The 18674-nt window shown below is 49.0% G+C and overlaps 1 protein-coding gene across 1 annotated transcript in view; it reads right to left on the bottom strand.

Annotated features, from left to right (window-relative positions):
• Window positions 1-2070: 2070 nt before the first annotated feature.
• B4GALNT2 (beta-1,4-N-acetyl-galactosaminyltransferase 2) overlaps window positions 2071-18674 on the bottom strand; it is a 53336-nt gene continuing 36732 nt past the window's right edge. The window contains exons 4-12 of the mRNA XM_038754226.1: window positions 17865-18002; window positions 16500-16606; window positions 15967-16004; window positions 12509-12689; window positions 11350-11436; window positions 8883-9070; window positions 7525-7665; window positions 6753-6972; window positions 2071-2852 (exon numbers count right to left, since the gene is read on the bottom strand). Coding sequence (XP_038610154.1) covers window positions 2641-2852; window positions 6753-6972; window positions 7525-7665; window positions 8883-9070; window positions 11350-11436; window positions 12509-12689; window positions 15967-16004; window positions 16500-16606; window positions 17865-18002 — 1312 coding nt within the window. The 3' untranslated portion in view covers window positions 2071-2640. The remainder of the gene's footprint in view (window positions 2853-6752; window positions 6973-7524; window positions 7666-8882; window positions 9071-11349; window positions 11437-12508; window positions 12690-15966; window positions 16005-16499; window positions 16607-17864; window positions 18003-18674) is intronic.

Here is an 18674-nt window from a genome sequence, read left to right as displayed (position 1 = left end):
ACTTAACAAATACCATCACTATTATTTTTAGAGCACTGTAATGAGCACATACTTTGTGCAGAGCATTGTACTGGTGTTTGTTCCAGTGTTCTAACCTCTGTACAGTCAGAAGTTTATTCTTATACTCAATTCCTTCTCTGTTGGAATGGAAATTGAGTTCCTTCTTGGGGAATGACCAGTCCGGGATGGTTCAACTCTCTCCCCACCCCGGCCTTCCTCTGCTGTCCAGATTCCTACAGTTCACCACTGGTCTCCACCGGCCCCTCCTTCTCAATGCCTCCTCAGGACAAATGAGAAGGTCTCGCGTCTCTCTGCTTCTGGGGCTTCAAACTCCCACATCTCACTCAGTCGATCGTATTTATTGAGCGCTTACTGTGTGCCCAAGCACTGTACTGAGCGCTTGGGAGAGATGAAAGACATGTTGAGGTAAGGTTCATTTCCTCGATTTTATTTCTTTTCCTTTGCCGCCATCATTCCATGACCCGAACCCAGAAACGTTGGGCACCCCGGGCTCCATCCATGGTCACAGAATGGCAAACCGGGAGCCATCTTGGGCCCCTGCAAGCCCCAACCCATCCTCACTGTAGGCAAGACACCCACTCACAACACCTCAGCCACGTTGGGGGGCTGAAGAAGGTCTCTGGGGGGGTCTCTACTTGTACCTTCCTGAGAGGGGATGGGAAAGGAAGGGAGATGAGTTTGATCAGCTCCATCTAGCTCCTCCCCCTTGTCGATTGTCTGTTCCACACTGCTCCCTGCCTCAAAGCTCTGGATTGCTCTGCACACAGTGCTCAAAACAGAGTTCTATACATAGTAGGCACCTAGTACAACTCTCTGGACCCAGTAGGTACCCAGTACAGCAGGCTGGACACAGTTGCTGCCCAATAGGCTGCTCTTCCTACAATCTGTGTCCAATACAGTATTCCTCACACAGTAGACACCCAGTACAGTGCCCTGCACACAAGGAGTACCCAGTAGAACCCGGGCTTGGGAGTCAGAGGTCATGGGTTCAAATCCCAGCTCCACCGCTTGTCAGCTGGGTGACTTTGGGCAAGTCACTTCACTTCTCTGTGCCTCATCTGTAAAATGGAGATTAGGATTGTGAGCCCCTCCGTGGGACAACCTGATTACCTTGTATCCTCCCCGGCACTTAGAACAGTATTTTTCACACAGTAAGCACTTAACAAATACCACAATTATTATTCTTTTTATATGGGCCACTCTGCTGTTGATCCCCCTGCAGAGGAGGAGGCAGAAAGGACCTTTGCTAACTTGGGATGACTTGGGGGTGTTGGCCAAGGGAAGTTTGAAATTCAGTCAGTCAATCGTATTTATTGAGTGCTTACTTTTGCAGAACACTGTACTAAGCACTTGGGAGGGTACAGTGTAACAATAAACAGACACATTCCCTGCCCACATAGAGCTTACAGATTAGAGGGGGAGACAGATATTAATATAAATAAATAAATTACAGTGTTGTACGTAAGTGCTGTGGGACTGGGAGGGGGGATGAATAAAGGGAGCAAGTCAAGGTGACGCTGAAGGGAGTGGGAGAAGAGGAAAGGAGGGCTTAGTCAGGAAGGCCTCTTGGAGGAGATGGGCCTTCAATAAGGCTTTGAAAGAGGGGAGTAAATATGTGTCGGATATGAGGAGGGAGGGCACTCCAGGTCAGAGGCAGGGTGCGGCCTAGAGGTCAGCAGCGAGATGGTTGAGATGGAGGTACAGTGAGAAGATTGGCATTAGAGGACTGAAGTGTGTGGGCTGGACTGTAGCAGGAGAGTTGTGAGGTGAGCTGGGAGGAGGCAAGGTGATTGAGGGCCTTAAAGCCAATGGTGAGGTGTTTCTGTTTGATGCAGAGGTGGATGGGCAACCACTGGAGGTTCTTGAGGAGTGGGGAAAAATGGCTTTTGTAGAAAAATCATCCGGGCAGCAGAGTGAGAGAGACAGGAGGCAGGGAGGTCGGCAAGGGGAGACTGGAAGGATGGGGGAGCTGTCTAAAGTGAAGGGAAAGTCTGGGGGAGGACAGGGTTTGGGTGGGAAGATAAGGAGCTCTGTTTTGGACATGTTAAGTTTAAGGTGACAGGAGGACATCCAAGAAGAGATGCCTTGAAGGCAGGAGGAAATGTGAGACTGTAGAGGCGGAGAGGGATCAAGGAACTGAGCTTCTGCCCTGGCCAAAGCAGTCAAATTTTCCAGCTGCCAGGAAAAGCAGATGAAAGCCACTTCCTTCCACCCATGGATTAGTCTACCCCAAGTAACCTTGGCCCTGAATCAATCCTTTTGACTCTGGCCCATTCGGGTTTTCCCACTGCCCAACCCTCTGTACATACTGGTTTGTTCTGGTCTTAAAGTAGTTTGATCCCTTCCCAATCATCCTATCTCTGGATTGGTTTGTGCCAGTCAGCCCCTGGCCTAGATTGGTCCATTTCCAACCTCCTTCTCAGACACTCCTCACCCAACACTGTAGACTCTTTGTTCATCTCAATCGGTCCTCCTGAAGATGACCCGGAGCTCACATTCCACCGCAGACCAATCAGTCAATCAATCAATCAATCATTGGCATGATGCATCTCTCCCCGGCCGTCCCTCCCTCTCCCTTGCCCTGGGACCCCTGGGGAGGTAGGCCGGGTTTCTCCCCCCTTAGCCACGGGTGAAGCACTTGAGGTGGTTCTTGAAGAAGTGCAGGGCCAGTTTGAACCGGACCTGCTCCTGGGTGTTGGCCCGGAAACCCCTGTAGCTCCTCTCAGCGGTGGCCTCCTTGGGGTCGGAGATCGGGGACTTGGGCTGGTGTCCTATGCCAACATCAGAGCAGGAGCCCACCAGCAGGCTGCCCAGGCCGTCGATGAAAAACTCTGATGGGAGAAGCAGGAAAAGGAGGAACTGTGGGGCCAACGAGGCAGGGCACAGTCCAAGGGACGGATTCTGCACCTCAGGACGAGCTGTGACCCCCTGCCCCGCCTGGCCAGCCACTGTTGGAGCCAATGCTGCAACAGCTCTCGGAGAAGCAGCATAACTTAGTGGATAATAATAATAATGACAATGATGGCATTTATTAAGCACTTACTATGTGCAAAGTACTGTTCCAAGCACTGGGGAGGTTACAAGGTGATCAGGTTGTCCCACAGGGGGCTCACAGTCTTAATCCCCATTTTACAGATGAGGTAACTGAGGCACAGAGAAGTTCAGTGACTCGCCCAAGGTCACAAAGCTGACAATTGGTGGAGCTGGGATTTGAAGCCTTGACCTCTGACTCCAAAGCCCATGCTCTTTCCACTGAGCCACGCTGCTTCTCTAGAGCACGGGCTAGTGAGTCAGAGGACCTGGGTTCCAATTCCGGCTCCACGACGTGTCTGCTGTGTGACCCTGGGCAAGTCAGTTGCCAATGTTGCCAATTTGTACTTCCCAAGCGCTTAGTACAGTGCTCTGCACATAGTAAGCATTCAATAAATATGATTGATGATGATGATGAAGTCAGTTCACTTCTCTGGGCCTCAGTTACTTCATCTGTAAAATGGGGATTAAGACTGCGAGCCCCACGTTGGACAGGGACTGTGTCCAACCTGATTGACTTGTATCTACTCCAGTGCTTAGAACAGGTCTTGGCATATAGCAAGCTCTTAACAAGTACCATAATTGTTATTATTCGTTCTTATTCTCCTCAGGAAAGATCATCTCAGGCCAGGGAAACAGAGGGAGAAGGAGCTTATAGGGTGTGAATCCTCAAGGGGTTATGAAGCTTCCCTGGGCCCTGATCTCTGGGGCTCTGGTGATTGAAGTCCTCGTGGGGAAAAAAGGAAATGTCCTCTCCTTTTCTCATCCCTCTTCCTCCTCTTCTCCTGTCCCCTTCCTCTCCTCTCCACTCTTTTTTTAAAATGGTATTTGTTAAATGCTAACTATGCATCAAACACTGTTCTAAAGTGCTGGGCTAGATATAAGTGAATTAGATTGGACCCAGCCCCTGAACCACATGGGGCTCGCAGTCTAAGTAGGAGAGAGAACAGGAGAACTGAGGCACAGAGAAGTTAAGTGATCTGCCCAAGGTCATACAACAAGCATTGGCAAAGCTGGAATTAGAATCCAGGTCCTCTGATTCCCAGGCTTGTATTCTTTCCACTAGGTCAAGCTGCTTCTCTTTTTCTCTCTTCTGAGTGAAGCGAAGGAAGGAAGTTCCCATCTCTTAAGCAGTGTGGCTCAATGGAAAGAGCCCGGGCTTTGGAGTCAGAGGTCATGGGTTTGAATCTGGGCTCCACCACATGTCTGCTGTGTGACCTTGGGCAAGTCACTTCTTGGAGCCTCAGTTACCTCATCTGTAAAATGGGGATGATGACTGTGAGCCCCACGCGGGACAACCTGATCACTTTGTATCTCCCCAATGCTTAGAACAGTGCTTTACACATAGTAAGTGCTTAACAAATGCCATTATTATTATTATTATCTCTCTCCTGTTCCCCCATCTTGGAGTCCCAGAATCCTAAGTGGGTTATCTAACAATAATAATAACTGAGCACTAGGGTGGATAACAAGTAAATCGGATTGGACACAGTTCCTGTCCCATGTGGGACTCACAGTCTCAATCCCCATTTTACAGATGAGGGAACTGAGGCCCAGAGAAGTGACGTGACTTGCCCAAGGCCACACAGCAGACAAGTGACAGAGGCAGGATTAGAACCCATGACCTTCGGACTCCTAGGCCCGTGCTCCAGCCACTATGCTGTACTGCTTCCCTATTGGGGCAAAGGCAGTGCACTATACAGGGAGGTACATTTTAAACCAGATCCAGTTCAGACAGTTCCCACCTCATTGCCTGTGGTGTCTTACATTCTGCTTAGTACAGTGCTCTGCACACAGTAAACGCTCAATAAATACGATTGAATGAATGAATCTGCATGTAGCTAGGAACACCACAGGCCAAGAATCATGCTGTGTAGACCCCAAGTTTAGTTCACCTTTGTGTCTAAACAGACATGAGTTCAATCTCACAGGTATCTTGGCTACTCCCAAGATTACCATATTTGCCACAGAAGATGCAACAGATTTTCTTCTCAACTCCCAGTCTGTCCTCAAGGCTACTGGCTCCTGGGGCCTCAACTCCTTCATCAATCAATCTATCAATCAATCAGTTGTATATTGAGTGCTTACCATGTGCTGGGCACTGTAATAAGCGTTTGGAAGAACATAATGTAATAGAGTTGGTAGGCCCTTTTCTTGTCTACAAGTGCTCAAAAAATACCCTGGGTGATGATGATGATGAAATCGGTTATATTGGACTCTCCCAAGCGCTTACTATAGTACTGTGAACACAGTACGCACCCAATATTCATTCATTCATTCATTCATTCAATCGTATTTATTGAGCGCTTACTGTGTGCAGAGCACTGTACTAAGTGCTTGGGAAGTACAAGTTGCAACACATAGAGACGGTCCCTACCCAACAGTGGGCTCACAGTCTAGAAGGGGGAGACAGAGAACAAAACAAAACATATTAACAAAATGAAATGAATAGAATAAATATGCATAAATAAAATAAATAAATAAATAGAGTAATAAATATGTACAAACATATATACATATATACAGGTGCTGTGGGGAGGGCAAGGAGGTAAGGCGGGGGGGTGGAGAGGGGGAGGAGGGAGAGAGGCCGTCATCCAAGCCGTCACCGTCACCAAAACCTGCCGGTCTCAGCTCCGCAACATTGCCAAGATCCGCCCTTTCCTCTCCATCCAAACTGCTACCCTGCTCATTCAAGCTCTCATCCTATCCCGTCTGGACTACTGCACTAGCCTTCTCTCTGATCTCCCATCCTCGTGTCTCTCTCCACTTCAATCCATACTTCATGCTGCTGCCCGGATTATCTTTGTCCAGAAACGCTCTGGACATATTACTCCCCTCCTCAAAAACCTCCAATGGCTACCGATCAATCTGCGCATCAGGCAGAAACTCCTCACCCTGGGCTTCAAGGCTGTCCATCCCCTCGCCCCCTCCTACCTCACCTCCCTTCTCTCCTTCTACTGCCCAGCCCGCACCCTCCGCTCCTCCACCACTAATCTCCTCACCGTACCTCGCTCTCGCCTGTCCCGCCATCGACCCCCGGCCCACGTCATCCCCCGGGCCTGGAATGCCCTCCCTCTGCCCATCCGCCAAGCTAGCTCTCTTCCTCCCTTCAAGGCCCTGCTGAGAGCTCACCTCCTCCAGGAGGCCTTCCCAGACTGAGCCCCTTCTTTCCTCTCCCCCTCGTCCCCCTCTCCATCCCCCCGTCTTACCTCCTTCCCTTCCCCACAGCACCTGTATATATGTATATATGGTTGTATATATTTATTACTCTATTTATTTATTTATTTATTCATTTTACTTGTACATTTCTATCCTACTTATTTTATTTTGTTGGTATGTTTGGTTCTGTTCTCTGTCTCCCCCTTTTAGACTGTGAGTCCACTGTTGGGTAGGGACTGTCTCTATGTGATGCCAATTTGTACTTCCCAAGCGCTTAGTACAGGGCTCTGCACATAGTAAGCGCTCAATAAATACGATTGATTGATTGATTGATTGAGAGGAAGGAGGGGGCTCAGTCTGGGAAGGCCTCCTAGAGGAGGTGACCTCTCAGTAGGGCCTTGAATGATTGATTCAACCAATCAATAAATATGATTGATTGGTTGGGAGAGGAGAAGGAGATCTTTCAAAGATCTGCTTGGGCTCAGAGCTGCCCCAGTCCTTCCCCACCTCCGGGAAGAATAGAGAGGGAGTCCAGGCGTTACCTGAGTGGGCCACTCGCTGAAGCTTGGGGTCGAAGCCGACACTCAGGAGCTTGTGCGTGTGGGCCAGGAAGAAGTTGACCACACCACTGGTCACCACACAGCTGGGGAAGTCGGGCAGAGGGTGGAAGGAGCCGGCCCTCCAGTGGATGCAGTCTCCATCTTCTCCTGGCTCCAGCAGGAGCTTAAACTGGAACAGGTTTCCTCCCACTCTGCCTCCCACCTGGTCCACGGGGCGGAAAGAGGAGGACCAGGGGTGAACAACCTCGTTGTATCCATCAGCAACCCCCCACTTCCTCCAGGAAGACTTCCAGATTCAGCCGCTGATGCCAGTGGCTCTTTGCGGGGGAAGTCACAGAAGAACAGTGCTTTGCACATAGTAAGCACTTAATAAATGCCATTATTATTATTATGTCTGCTAGCAGCACACACCCCTAGCTGATAGCCGTACCCCACACCCCAAGGCACGTCACACCTGCTCTTTGCCTCTCTGCCTCCCCTCACCTCTATCCTGGGCTGGCCAGAAAAGAGGGTGGCCCTGACCTGCCCTCCCCAGAATCCATGGCTCCTAGGGTCAAGAGAGTGAAGGGTAAATCTGCTGGGATTGATTGATTGGGAAGCAACCTCAGGGTTTCCATGCGGAAACACCCATCCATGATAATGGGAAGAAGTCAGTCTTCCCATCAGGCTCTGGATCCAGTCCAGGAATCCGGCCCCAGTCTTCACTGTCCCCCCAGCTGCCCCCCTCCCACTTTCCATGCAGTCCCTCCCTCACCACGTCCAGATCTGTCTTCTCCAGTACGTCCACCAGCCGGTCGATCCTGGTGTCGTTGGTGAAGATGTAGTCATCATCCACCCAGAGGATGTACTTGGTGGTGACCTGAGACACGGCCAGGTTCCTGCCCGCAAACCAGCCCTGACAAGAGGAAGGCCGCAAGAACGAGGACTGTAGTGATGTTGGTTTCCCAAAACCTACCTCCTGTTTCTCCAAGAGTCTGGACAGAAAGAATTAAAGTCCTTTCACCTCTCACACCCCCTCAGGCAAAGCAGGAGAAACTGAAGCCAGAGAGGTTTAGTCACTCACTATACTGTACTGTATCAGTCTTCTGGCTGACCTCCCCGCCTCCCGTATCTCCCCACTCCAGTCCATACTTCACTCTGCTGCCCAGATCAATTTCCTACAAAAATGGTCAGGCCCTGTTTCCCCACTCCTCAAGAAACTCCAGTGGTTCCCCATCCACCTCCACATCTAACAGAAACTCCTCACCATTGGCTGTAAAGCTTTCATTCATTCATTCAATCGTATTTATTGAGGGCTTACTGTGTGCAGAGCACTGTACTAAGCGCTTGGGAAGTACAAGCTGGCAACACATAGAGATGGAAGGAAGGAAGGAAAGAAGGAAAGAGAGAGAGAAAGAAAAGAAAGAAAGAGAGAAAGAAAGAAAGAGAGAGAAAGAAAAGAAAAGAAAGAAAAGGGAAAAAGGAGAAAGAAAGGGAGAAAGGGAGAAAGGAAGAAAGGAAGAGAGAAAGGAAAAGAGAAAGAAAAAGAAAGTAAGAAAGAAAAAAGAAAGAAAGAGAGAAAGAAAGAAAAAGAAAGGAAGGGAGAAAGGAAGGAAGAAAGAAAAAGAAAGAAAGAAAAAGATAGAAAAAGAAAGAAAGAAAAAGAAAGAAAAAGAAAGAAAGAGAAAAATGAAAAAGAAAGAAAGAAAAATGAGAAAGAAAGAAAGGAGGGAGAGAGAGAGAAAGGAAGGAAGAAAGGAAGAGAGAAAGTGAGAAAGAAAGGAAGAAAGAAAGAAAGAGAGAAAGCGAGAAAGAAAGGAAGTGAGAAAGCGAGAAAGGAAGGAAGAAAGAGAGAAAGAAAGGAAGGAAGGAAGGAAGGAAGAAAGGAAGAAAGATGGAGAGCCCGTTTTTGGGTAGGGATCGTCTCTATGTGTTGCCAACTTGTACTTCCCAAGCGCTTAGCACAGTGCTCTGCACACAGTAAGTGCTCAATAAATACAATGGAATAGAGTAAGAGGGGCGGGGCTGCAACCAGTGTCCTGTCCAGAGCTCTCCCTACTCTGGGACCTTCTGCCCCCACCCCCCGCCCCAACCCCAGTGCCGCAGGCCTGGCTTGGGGCAGGCCGGCCGGACCTTCCCAAAGGGCATGGTGTATTGCTCCACGAGGGGGTCGTCGATCTTCTCCGGCTGCGCGTTGTCATCCGCAACAATCACCCTCAGGTCCGGGTAGTGGTCGCGGATGCTCCGGAGGAGGATCTGCAGCTTGTGGTAGCGCAGGAAGGTCTTGGTGGCCACAGTGACCAGGGAGCTGATTTTCCTCTCTGTGGCAGGAAAGGGGTTAAAACAGGCTTGTGAGAGAGAGGGTGTGGAGGGGTCCTCAACTTAATGATGATAGCATTTATTAAGCGCTTACTATGTGCAGAGCACTGTTCTAAGCACTGGGGAGGTTACAAGGTGATCAGGTTGTCCCATGGGGGGCTCACAGTCTTCATCCCCACTTTACAGATGAGGTAACTGAGGCCCAGAGAAGTTAAGTGACTTGCCCAAAGTCACACAGCTGACAAGTGGTGGAGCCGGGATTTGAACCCATGACCTCTGACTCCAAAGCCCGGGCTCTTTCCATTGTGCCACGCTGCTTCTAATTCTCTCCCCCACGCACAATTCGGCCCCAAGGCTTTTCTTAGGCGGAGTCAATCGTATTTATTGAGCACTTACTGTGTGCACAGCACTGAACTAAGTGCTTGGGAGAGTACAATATAACAATAGACAGACACACTCCCTGTCCACAACAAATTTACAGTCTGAGGCCAATGAATAATAATAATAATGACGGCATTTGTTAAGCGCTTACTATGTGCCAATCACTTTTCTAAGCGCTGATGGGGGTACAAGGTAGTCAGGTTGTTCCAGGTGAGGCTCACACTTTGAATCCCCATTTTACAGATGAGGTAACTGAGGCACAGAGAAGTTAAGTGACTTGCCCAAAGTCACACAGTTGACAAGTGGTGAAGCCAGGATTAGAACCCATGACCTCTGACTCCCAAGCCCATGCTTTTCTCACTGAGCCACGCTGCTTCTCTAAGAAAGCCACACATGTGGTGTCGACTTGTACTTCGCAAGTGCTTAGTACAGTGCTCTGCACACAGTAAGTGTTGAGAAGCAGCGTGGCTCAGTGGAGAAGAGCACGGGCTTTGGAGTCAGAGGTCATGGGTTCAAACCCCAGCTACGCCAATTGTCAGCTGTGTGACTTTGGGCAAGTCACTTAACTTCTCTGTGCCTCAGTTACCTCATCTGTAAAATGGGGATTGAGACTGTGAGCCCCACGTGGGACAACCTGATCACCTTGTAACATCTCCAGCACTTAGAACAGTGCTTTGCACATAGTAAGCGCTTAATAAATGCCATCATTATTATTATTATAGTAAGTGCTCAATAAATATGATTGAATGAATAAATTGTGCAAGGTACCATAATTACTCAAATATGATCCAACCACTCATTTTTATGGAGTGAGCTCAAGGCAGGATGGATGTGTGGCCGGTACGGATAGCCTCTTTCTATGGAAAACTCCACATATTGACTCTAAAGTCTTTGGGTACGTTTCACCCCCATCCCACTCCCCAACAGCCCACCTGGGCTGGGGTATGAAGAGTTCCTAGCAGCCTGGCCTAGTGGATAAAGCAGGGGCTTACGAGCCAGAGGACCTGAGTTCTAATCCCTGCTCCGCCACTTGTCCGCTGTGCGGCCTTGGGCAAGTCACTTCACTTCTCTGTGCCTCAATTCCCTCATCTGTAAAATGGGGATTAAAACTGTGAGCCCCATGTGGGGCAACCCGATTACCTGTATCTACCCTCTCCTCCTCCCCATCGCCCCTGCCCTACCTCCTTCCCCTCCCTACAGCACCTGTATATATGTTTGTACAGATTTATTACTCTATTTATTTTACTTGTACATCTTTACTATTCTATTTATTTTGTTCATGATGTGCATTTAGCTTTCATTCTATTTGTTCTGACAACTTGACACCTGTCCACATGTTTTGTTTTGTTGTCTGTCTCCCCCTTTTATACTGTGAGCCTGTTGTTGGGTAGGGACTGTCTCAATATGTTGCCAACCTGTACTTCCCAAGCGCTTAGTACAGTGCTCTGCCACAGTAAGCTCAATAAATATAATGGAATGAATGAATGAATACCCCGGTGCTTAGAACAGTGCTTGGTACATAGAAAGCGCTTAACAAATACCATCACTATTATGACTATTCATTAATTCATTCAATCATATTTATTGATCATTTGCCGTGTGCTGAGCACTGAACTAAGTGCTTGGGAGAGTAAAATATAACAATAAACAGACATATTCCCTGCCCACAATGAGCTAAAAGCCTAGACAGGGAGACCTTGGGCAAGTCACGTAATTTCTCTGTTCCCTAGTTTCCTCAACTGTGAAATGGGGATTCAATATTTGTTTTCCCTCCTACTCAGACTGTAAGCGCCACGTGGATCTGGAACTGGCCTAATTAACTTGTATCTACCCCAGCACTTAGAACAGTTCTTGACACATAGTAAATGCTTAAAAAAATTCCATAAAAAAAGAGTCTTACCTGGACCTGGATCGTACAGAATGGGAGTGATGGGATGCCGGATGGTCACAGGAAACCTCGCTACCTGATTTCCCAGCTCCATGCTCACTGGAGGGAGAGAAGCCTTGGGCCTTGAGTAACTGCCCACCTTCCCACCTGCCCTCAGCTCTCCTCTGTTGGGTGGGGACAGGGAGTGGGGTCTTGGGGAGGGAGCCCTGAACCCTCTCCATCCCCCACTCGGCTCCCAACTTGCTCTGAGATCTTGTGACGCTCACTCAACCTCTCTGAGACTCAGTTTCCCCAGCTGCAAACCAGGGAGAATTGTTCTTCAGCCCAGGTGAGGGTCAGTGAAGTAACAGAAGGGCAAGAGAAGCAGCACGTCTTGATGTGAAGACTGCAGGACTGGGAAAGCAAGAGATCTGGGTTCTAATCCCAGTTCCACCCTTTGCCTGCTGGGTGACCTTGTGCAGGCCACTTAACTTTTCAGTTCCTCAGTTTCCTCACCAAATAATAATAATAGTAATGGCATTTATTAAGTGTTTACTATGTGCAAAGCACTGTTCTACGCACTGGGGATGTTACAAGGTGATCAGGTTGTCCCACGTTGGGGCTCACAGGCTTAATCCCCATTTTACAGATGAGGTAACTGAGGCACAGAGAAGTTACTTGCCCAAAGTCACACAATTGACAAGTGGTGGAGCCGGGATTAGAACCCATGACCTCTGACTCCAAAGCCTGTGCTTTTTTCACTGAGCCACACTGCTTCTCTAAATGGGGATTAAAAATCTGTTCTCCCTCCACCTTAGACTGTGGGTTCCATGAGGGCAAGTGATTGTGACTGATCTAGTAAGTGGTTGACAAATGCCTCTCTTGTTATTATTATTACTAGTAGTACTACTAATAATAATTATTTGATGATCCTTCCAGGAAAGAGCTCTAGCAAGACAACCTTGTCACCGCGTTTCCTAGTGCCCCAGGAGGAAGCAGTAGAGTTGGCACTGAGAGGCACCTATCCTTCACAGTGGTTTACAAGGAAGGGCTCACCCCTTCCCCAGTCCTCCTCAATCAGGGAGAATTTCCTGAAGGAGGTGAAATAGGGTGAGCTCCCCAGATGGGCGCCCTTTGGCGACAGACATGCTTTGAGGTGGTGAAAAGCAGACCGTTCTGGGTAAAGCCTCACCAATGTCCACAGCGCTGAGCCGGAAGACCGTGCTGGTATAGGTCACGTGCTGCAGGATGAAATTCAGCAGTTCCAGGTCATTGGTGGAAATGATCAAACTATTCCCACCTCTTCCTTGGACCACGTCATCTGGGGTGTCCGCCAAGCTGTTGAGGGTCCCGAGCGAGGCCTTTAAGATGATCTGCGGGGTCGGTGTCCGGAGGAGGGGGAACAGTGAAGCAAGGATGACATCAGAGCCCGGGACACTCTGCCAATACCTGATCTGATTATCTTGTATCTAAGCCAGTATTCAGCACAGTGCTTAGCACATGTTAAGCGCTTAACCAACACCACTATTATTAAGGTGATTTCAGGCTGTGGCATCTGCTGCCACGCCCTAGGCTGGGGTTCACTCTTCCAGGAGGCCTTCCCAGACTGAGCCTTCCTTTTCCTCTCCTCCTCCCCATCCCCCCCCCCCGACCTCCTTCCCCTCCCCACTGTACTTGTATATATTTGTACAGATTTAATACTCTATTTATTTGACTTGTACATATTTACTATTCTATTTATTTTTTAATGATGTGCATATAGCTATAATTCTATTTGTTCTGATGATTTTGACACCTGTCTACATGTTTGGTTTTGTTGTCTGTCTCCCCCTTCTAGTCTGTGAGCCCGCTGTTGGGTAGGGATCGTCTCTATATGTTGCCAACTTGTACTTCCCAAGCGTTTAGTCCAGTGCTCTGCACATAGTAAGCGCTCAATAAATATGATTGAATGAATGAATGAAGGTATTCAATTGTATTTACTGAGCACTTACTGTGTGCTGAGCACTGTACTAAACACCTGGGAAAGTACAATACAACAATAAACAGTGACATTCCCTGCCCCAAATGAACTTACAGTCTAGAGCCGGGGAGACAGACATCAATACAAATAAATAAAATGACAGATATGGACGTAAGTGCTGTGGGGCTGGGAGGGGGAGAGCAAAGAGAGCAAATCACAGCGATGCAGAAGGGAGTGGGAGATGAGAAAAAGTTTGGCATGGTCTAATGGACAGAGTACAGGCCCGTGAGTCAGGGGACACAGATTCTAATCCCAGCTCTATTACTGGCCTGCTGTGTGGCTTCAGGCATGTCACTTGCCGTCTCTGAGCCTGTTTCTTCATTGCTAAATTAATAGTAATAATCCCTGCATCTCCTTACCTCCCCTGGAAGTAAGGAGCACATAGCAAGTGCCTTGAGGTTAGGAATCCTATCTACCAGATCTAATGCATTATACTCTTCCAAGCGCTTAGTACAGTGCTCTCCACATAGTAAGCTCTCAGAGAAGCAACATGGCTCAGTGGAAAGAGCACAGGCTTTGGAGTCAGAGATTATGGGTTCAAATCCCGGCTCCACCAATTGCCAGCTGTGTGACTTTGGGCAAGTCACTTCACTTCTCTACGCCTCAGTTACCTCATCTGTAAAATGGGGATTAAGACTGTGAGCCCCCTGTGGGACAACCTGATCACCTTGTAACCTCCTAGTGCTTAGAACAGTGCTTTGCACATAGTAAGCACTTAATAAATGCTATCATTATAATAAAAACCATGGGTTGACTAAGGTAGGTAATGCCCACATCTTCTCTCTTGTCTGGAACTCTCTCCCCATTCACATTCAGACCACCACTCTCCCCATCTTAATAATGAATTGCACTTTCCAAGTGCTTAGTACAGTACTCTGCACACAGCAAGCGCTCAATAAATACGAATGATTGATTGAATGAATGAATAATAATTATTCAAAGCTTTATTAAAATCACATCTCCTCCAAGAAGCCTCCCCTGATTAGCCCTCACTTCCTTATTTGCCACTTATGCACTTTGATTTGGGAAATAGTAAACGCTTAACAAATTCTTTCATTATTCTGCCTACTATTCTGTTGTATGGTAATCAGTCAATCAGTGGAATTTACTGAGTGTTTGCTGTATACACAGCAGTGAACCAAAGCTTTGGGAAAGAATTCAAAAGATTTAATAGGCATAATCCCTGCTTACAGTCAACCCTCCCTAGTGCTTAGCACAGTGTTCTGTACAGAACAACTACTAGATAAATTCATTCATTCAATTGTAGTTATTGAGAGCTTTCTGGGTGCAGAGCACTGTCAATCAATCAATCGTATTTATTGAGCGCTTACTGTGTGCAGAGCACTGTACTAAGCGCTTGGGAAGTACAAGTTGGCAACGTAGAGAGACAGTCCCTACCCAACAGTGGGGTCACAGTCTAGAAGGGGGAGACAGAGAACAAAAGAAAAACAAAACAAACAAAACAAAACAAAAAAAACAAACACAAAACAAAAACAAAAGTGCTGTCCTAAGCACTTGGGAGAATACAATGCAACAATAAGCAGACACTGTTTCCTGCCCACAACAAGCTCACCATCAATTGATTGAGAGATGAAAGCAGTAAACCAAGTCATGATATTTCTCTTCTCACTCCCCAAGAAGGACGCTGTGCTCTGAACTCATAAACATACACATCTGCCCATGATCTGTATGGTTAGTTGGGCTACTTTCAAAGTTTGACATATTACAGTGAAAATGACATTTAGCAAAGAAGAGATGATGATGACAATGATGACAAAGATGTTATGAAGGAAACATGGGTCACATACCATGAGCCCCAGTTTGGACAGTTACTGTGCCTGACTGGATAAACTTGTATCTCCCCGACTGCTTAGTAAACAGAGGGAGCTTAAAAAATGCCACAATTACTATTCCAGTCACAAAGACTTTCCAGCTCTACTTCAGTGCTCACGGTGACTTTCAGGTGATCAGATACCTTGTTTGGGCCTCATTTTCCCCATCTCTAAGATGGGAGACCAGTACCTGACTTTCGTGACCTCCTTGCCAACTTCCCCAGATGTCGGATACTTTTCTCCTCTAGTGCCAACCTTCTCACTGTGCCCCAATCTCACCTGACTTGCCACTGACCCCTGGCCCACATCCTGCATTTGGCCTGGACCACCCTTCCTCCTCAAATTCGCCCCCTTCAAAGCCCTATTGAAGGTACATCTCCTCCAAGAGGCCTTCCCAGACTAAACCCCACTTTTCCCCATCTCCCACTCCCTTCTGCATCACCCTGACTTGCTCCCTTTGCTCTTCCCCTTGTCCCAGCCCTACAACTCTTATGTACATGGCTGTAATTTTGTTTATTCGTATTGATGTCTGTCTCCCCCACTCTAGCCTGTGATCTCATTGTGGACAGGGAATGTCACTGTTCAGTGCTGTACTTTCCCAAGCGCTTAGAATAGTGCTCTGCACACAGTAAGTGCTTAATAAATATGATTGATTAAATGAATGAAATGGGGCAGGAGCCGAGGTGGGGCTGAGGACCAGAAGGGGCAGAGGATGGGCTACGAGGGTGGGAGCAAGGAGTCCAGAGCCCCAGCTCCAATTTTGACCTCCCTGCACCCTCCCACCCCCAAGGTACCTGCCTGGTTCGTTGATGCTCCTGATCCGGAAAGAGCGAGACCTGAGATGGGAGGAAATGGAAGTGGGTGAGGAGTTCGGAGATGTGGGGGTGGTCTGTACCATCCATGGCAGGGACACGGAGGTGATAGACACTGGGTACCACTTGATGATGTTGGGCGGGGGAGGTCTTTATTGATCCAGCCAGAAAGGGCAATGAAGTTCAAGCGGTCAGCTCCAGACCACACGAGGCAGGCTGACTGGCTGGTCCTGGACAGGACCGGAAGCCGGGGATCTGGCCACAATCCCTGGACCCATAGGATCCGGCCACCCAGCAGCTCTTGCCCTCTGGATGTGGCTGTGGGATTCCCAGAACTAGTGGAATCCCAGTCCCAGCTCTGCCGCTTGGTGCTTTGAGATCCTAGTGGAAGTGAAGGACAGACCGGGCTCCTGTCTCCTGCGAGCCTGAGAGGTGGGGAGGGGCTCTGGGACCTAAGAGAGGCAGATCCATTGTGAACCCCGGGGACGGGAAATGGGGCTGGGGGCTGCGGACACCCACCTGGGATTTGTACAGTGTGCAGGGGCATTACCTCCACGCCAAGGATGGGATAACTGAAGGGCAGGTTGGGCTGGGCCACCAGCATGGGAGGGCGGGGCAAGCCCTCTCTGGAAAAGAGACAGATCGGGGCCACATTTGGATATTATTTGCATAAAATAATAATAATGATGGCATCGATTAAGCGCTTACTACGTGCAAAGCACTGTTCTAAGCACTGGGAGGTTACAAGGTGATCAGGTTGTCTTATGGGGGGCTCATAGTCTTAATCCCCATTTTACAGATGAGGTCACTGAGGCCCAGAGAAGTGAAGTGACTTGACCAAAGTCATATGGCTGACACATGTTGGAGCCGGGATTTGAACCCATGACCTCTGACTCCAAAGCCCGTGCTCTTTCCACTGAGCCACGCTGCTTCTCAATTGTCATTCCTTGCCCTTAGAACCAGCAGGAACTCAGGGGGGTGGTGGCCCGGAGAATCTGGCAGACCCAAGTAACCAGGAGTGCCAAGTTGGGGCACTCGGGATCTGCTGGGTGAGGGGAGGGAGCATGTGGGCTTTGGGCAGTGCTCCCAGAAAAGGAGGCACAAAAGGGCACAATTCCCTGGCCCTCGCAGTCCCATTTCTAGGCCCCCTTCTCCGGGAAGCCTGCCCTGATTGCCGCCACCCACCCTGGGCCCCAGCTTAGTTCCCTCCACCCCTGTATCTGTGGGTCAGTATGGGTGGGGTCTGTCTTGGGGTGGTCTGCACCTACTCCCTCATCAGACCAGGCCAGGCAGAACTGGGCCGGGCCAGACTGAGTGGGACCAGGCTGAAGGGAACTGAGAAGTAGTGTGGCTTAGTGGAAAGGACACAGGCTTGGGACTCAGAGTTCGTGGGTTCTAATCCCGACTCTGCCACTTGTCAGCTGTGTGACTTTGGGCAAGTCACTTCACTTCTCTGGGCCTCAGTTGCCTCATCTGTAAAATGGGGATCAAGACTGTGAGCCCCAACTGGGACAACCTGAGAAGCAGCGTCGGTGGAAAGAGCACGGGCTTGGGAGTCAGAGGTCATGGGTTCTAATCCCAACTCCACCGCTTAGCTGTGTGACTTAGGGCAAATCACTTCACTTCTCTGGGCCTCAGTTACCTCATCTGTAAAATGGGGATTAAGACTGTGAGCCCCACGTGGGACAACCTGATCACCTTGTATCCCCCCCAGTGCTTATGCTTTCCACATAGTAAGCACTTAACAAATACCATTATTATTATTGTAACCTTGTATCTATCCCAGTGTTTAGAGCAGTGCTTGGAACATAGTAAGTGTTCAATAAATATCGTTATTATTATTATTATTATTATTAATTTATCCCCCAGGTAGCAGCCCCTCACCGTCTCTGGAAGTGCCAGAACTCTCTCTGCCTCCGGGCTTTCACCGCCTCCACGTCGCTCGGGTTGTAAGCATCCTGGTAATTGTAGTTGCCTGGATGGTTGACATTTTGACATTCGCACTGCTTCTTTGGGAACAGCCTGAAACAGACGCACAGTCAGGATATGGGACAGTGAACCCCTCCCCCGCCCAAAGGGGAGGGCACAGCTGTCCCCAGGAGAAATTCTTGGAGTCCAGGGTGTGTGTGAACCAGATGGTGATGAGACCCAGTTTCCATTTGCCCAGTGCCCAGGGGGCTGGTCCAGGAGACAGAGGTCCTCTGGACTCCCTGTGACTCCGTGGATCCCCGCCTCTAGCCCTGTAGCTCTGTATAAGCCAACCCACTGCATAGAACCACCTCCCACCCACATTACTGCTGTCTTTCTGTGCCCTCCTGGATGTGCCCAGCCCCTGCTCCACAACATCCTCTCCAACCTGGCTCCACCCTTTCTGCCAGAAACTTAGCCAGAAGCAGGATGCATGGCAAGCTGGCAGAAGGTGGATCTGGCGGAGACAAGATTCCAGAAGAAGGCGGACGAAGCCGGGGGCGAGAAGGTACTGGAATCCAGATCCAAACTGACATTGCGTCAAAGGACCGGCGAGCCAGACCTACCTCCTGGCTTTCATTTTGCAGCCTGAGCATCCGGCCAAGAACAGGAACTTCTCCAGCAGCAAGGGGGATTTGAACTAGACCCGCAGCCTCTTTCCGTTGCTCTGGATTGCAGCAAGGGGGATTTGAACTAGACCCACAGCCTCTTTCCGTTGCTCTGGAG

The sequence above is a fragment of the Tachyglossus aculeatus genome, chromosome 11, assembly GCF_015852505.1.
Source record: "Tachyglossus aculeatus isolate mTacAcu1 chromosome 11, mTacAcu1.pri, whole genome shotgun sequence".
Taxonomy (NCBI): Eukaryota; Metazoa; Chordata; class Mammalia; order Monotremata; family Tachyglossidae; genus Tachyglossus; species Tachyglossus aculeatus.
The sequence above is the reverse complement of the archived record's forward strand: the minus strand, read 5'-3'. Positions and strand labels throughout refer to the sequence as shown.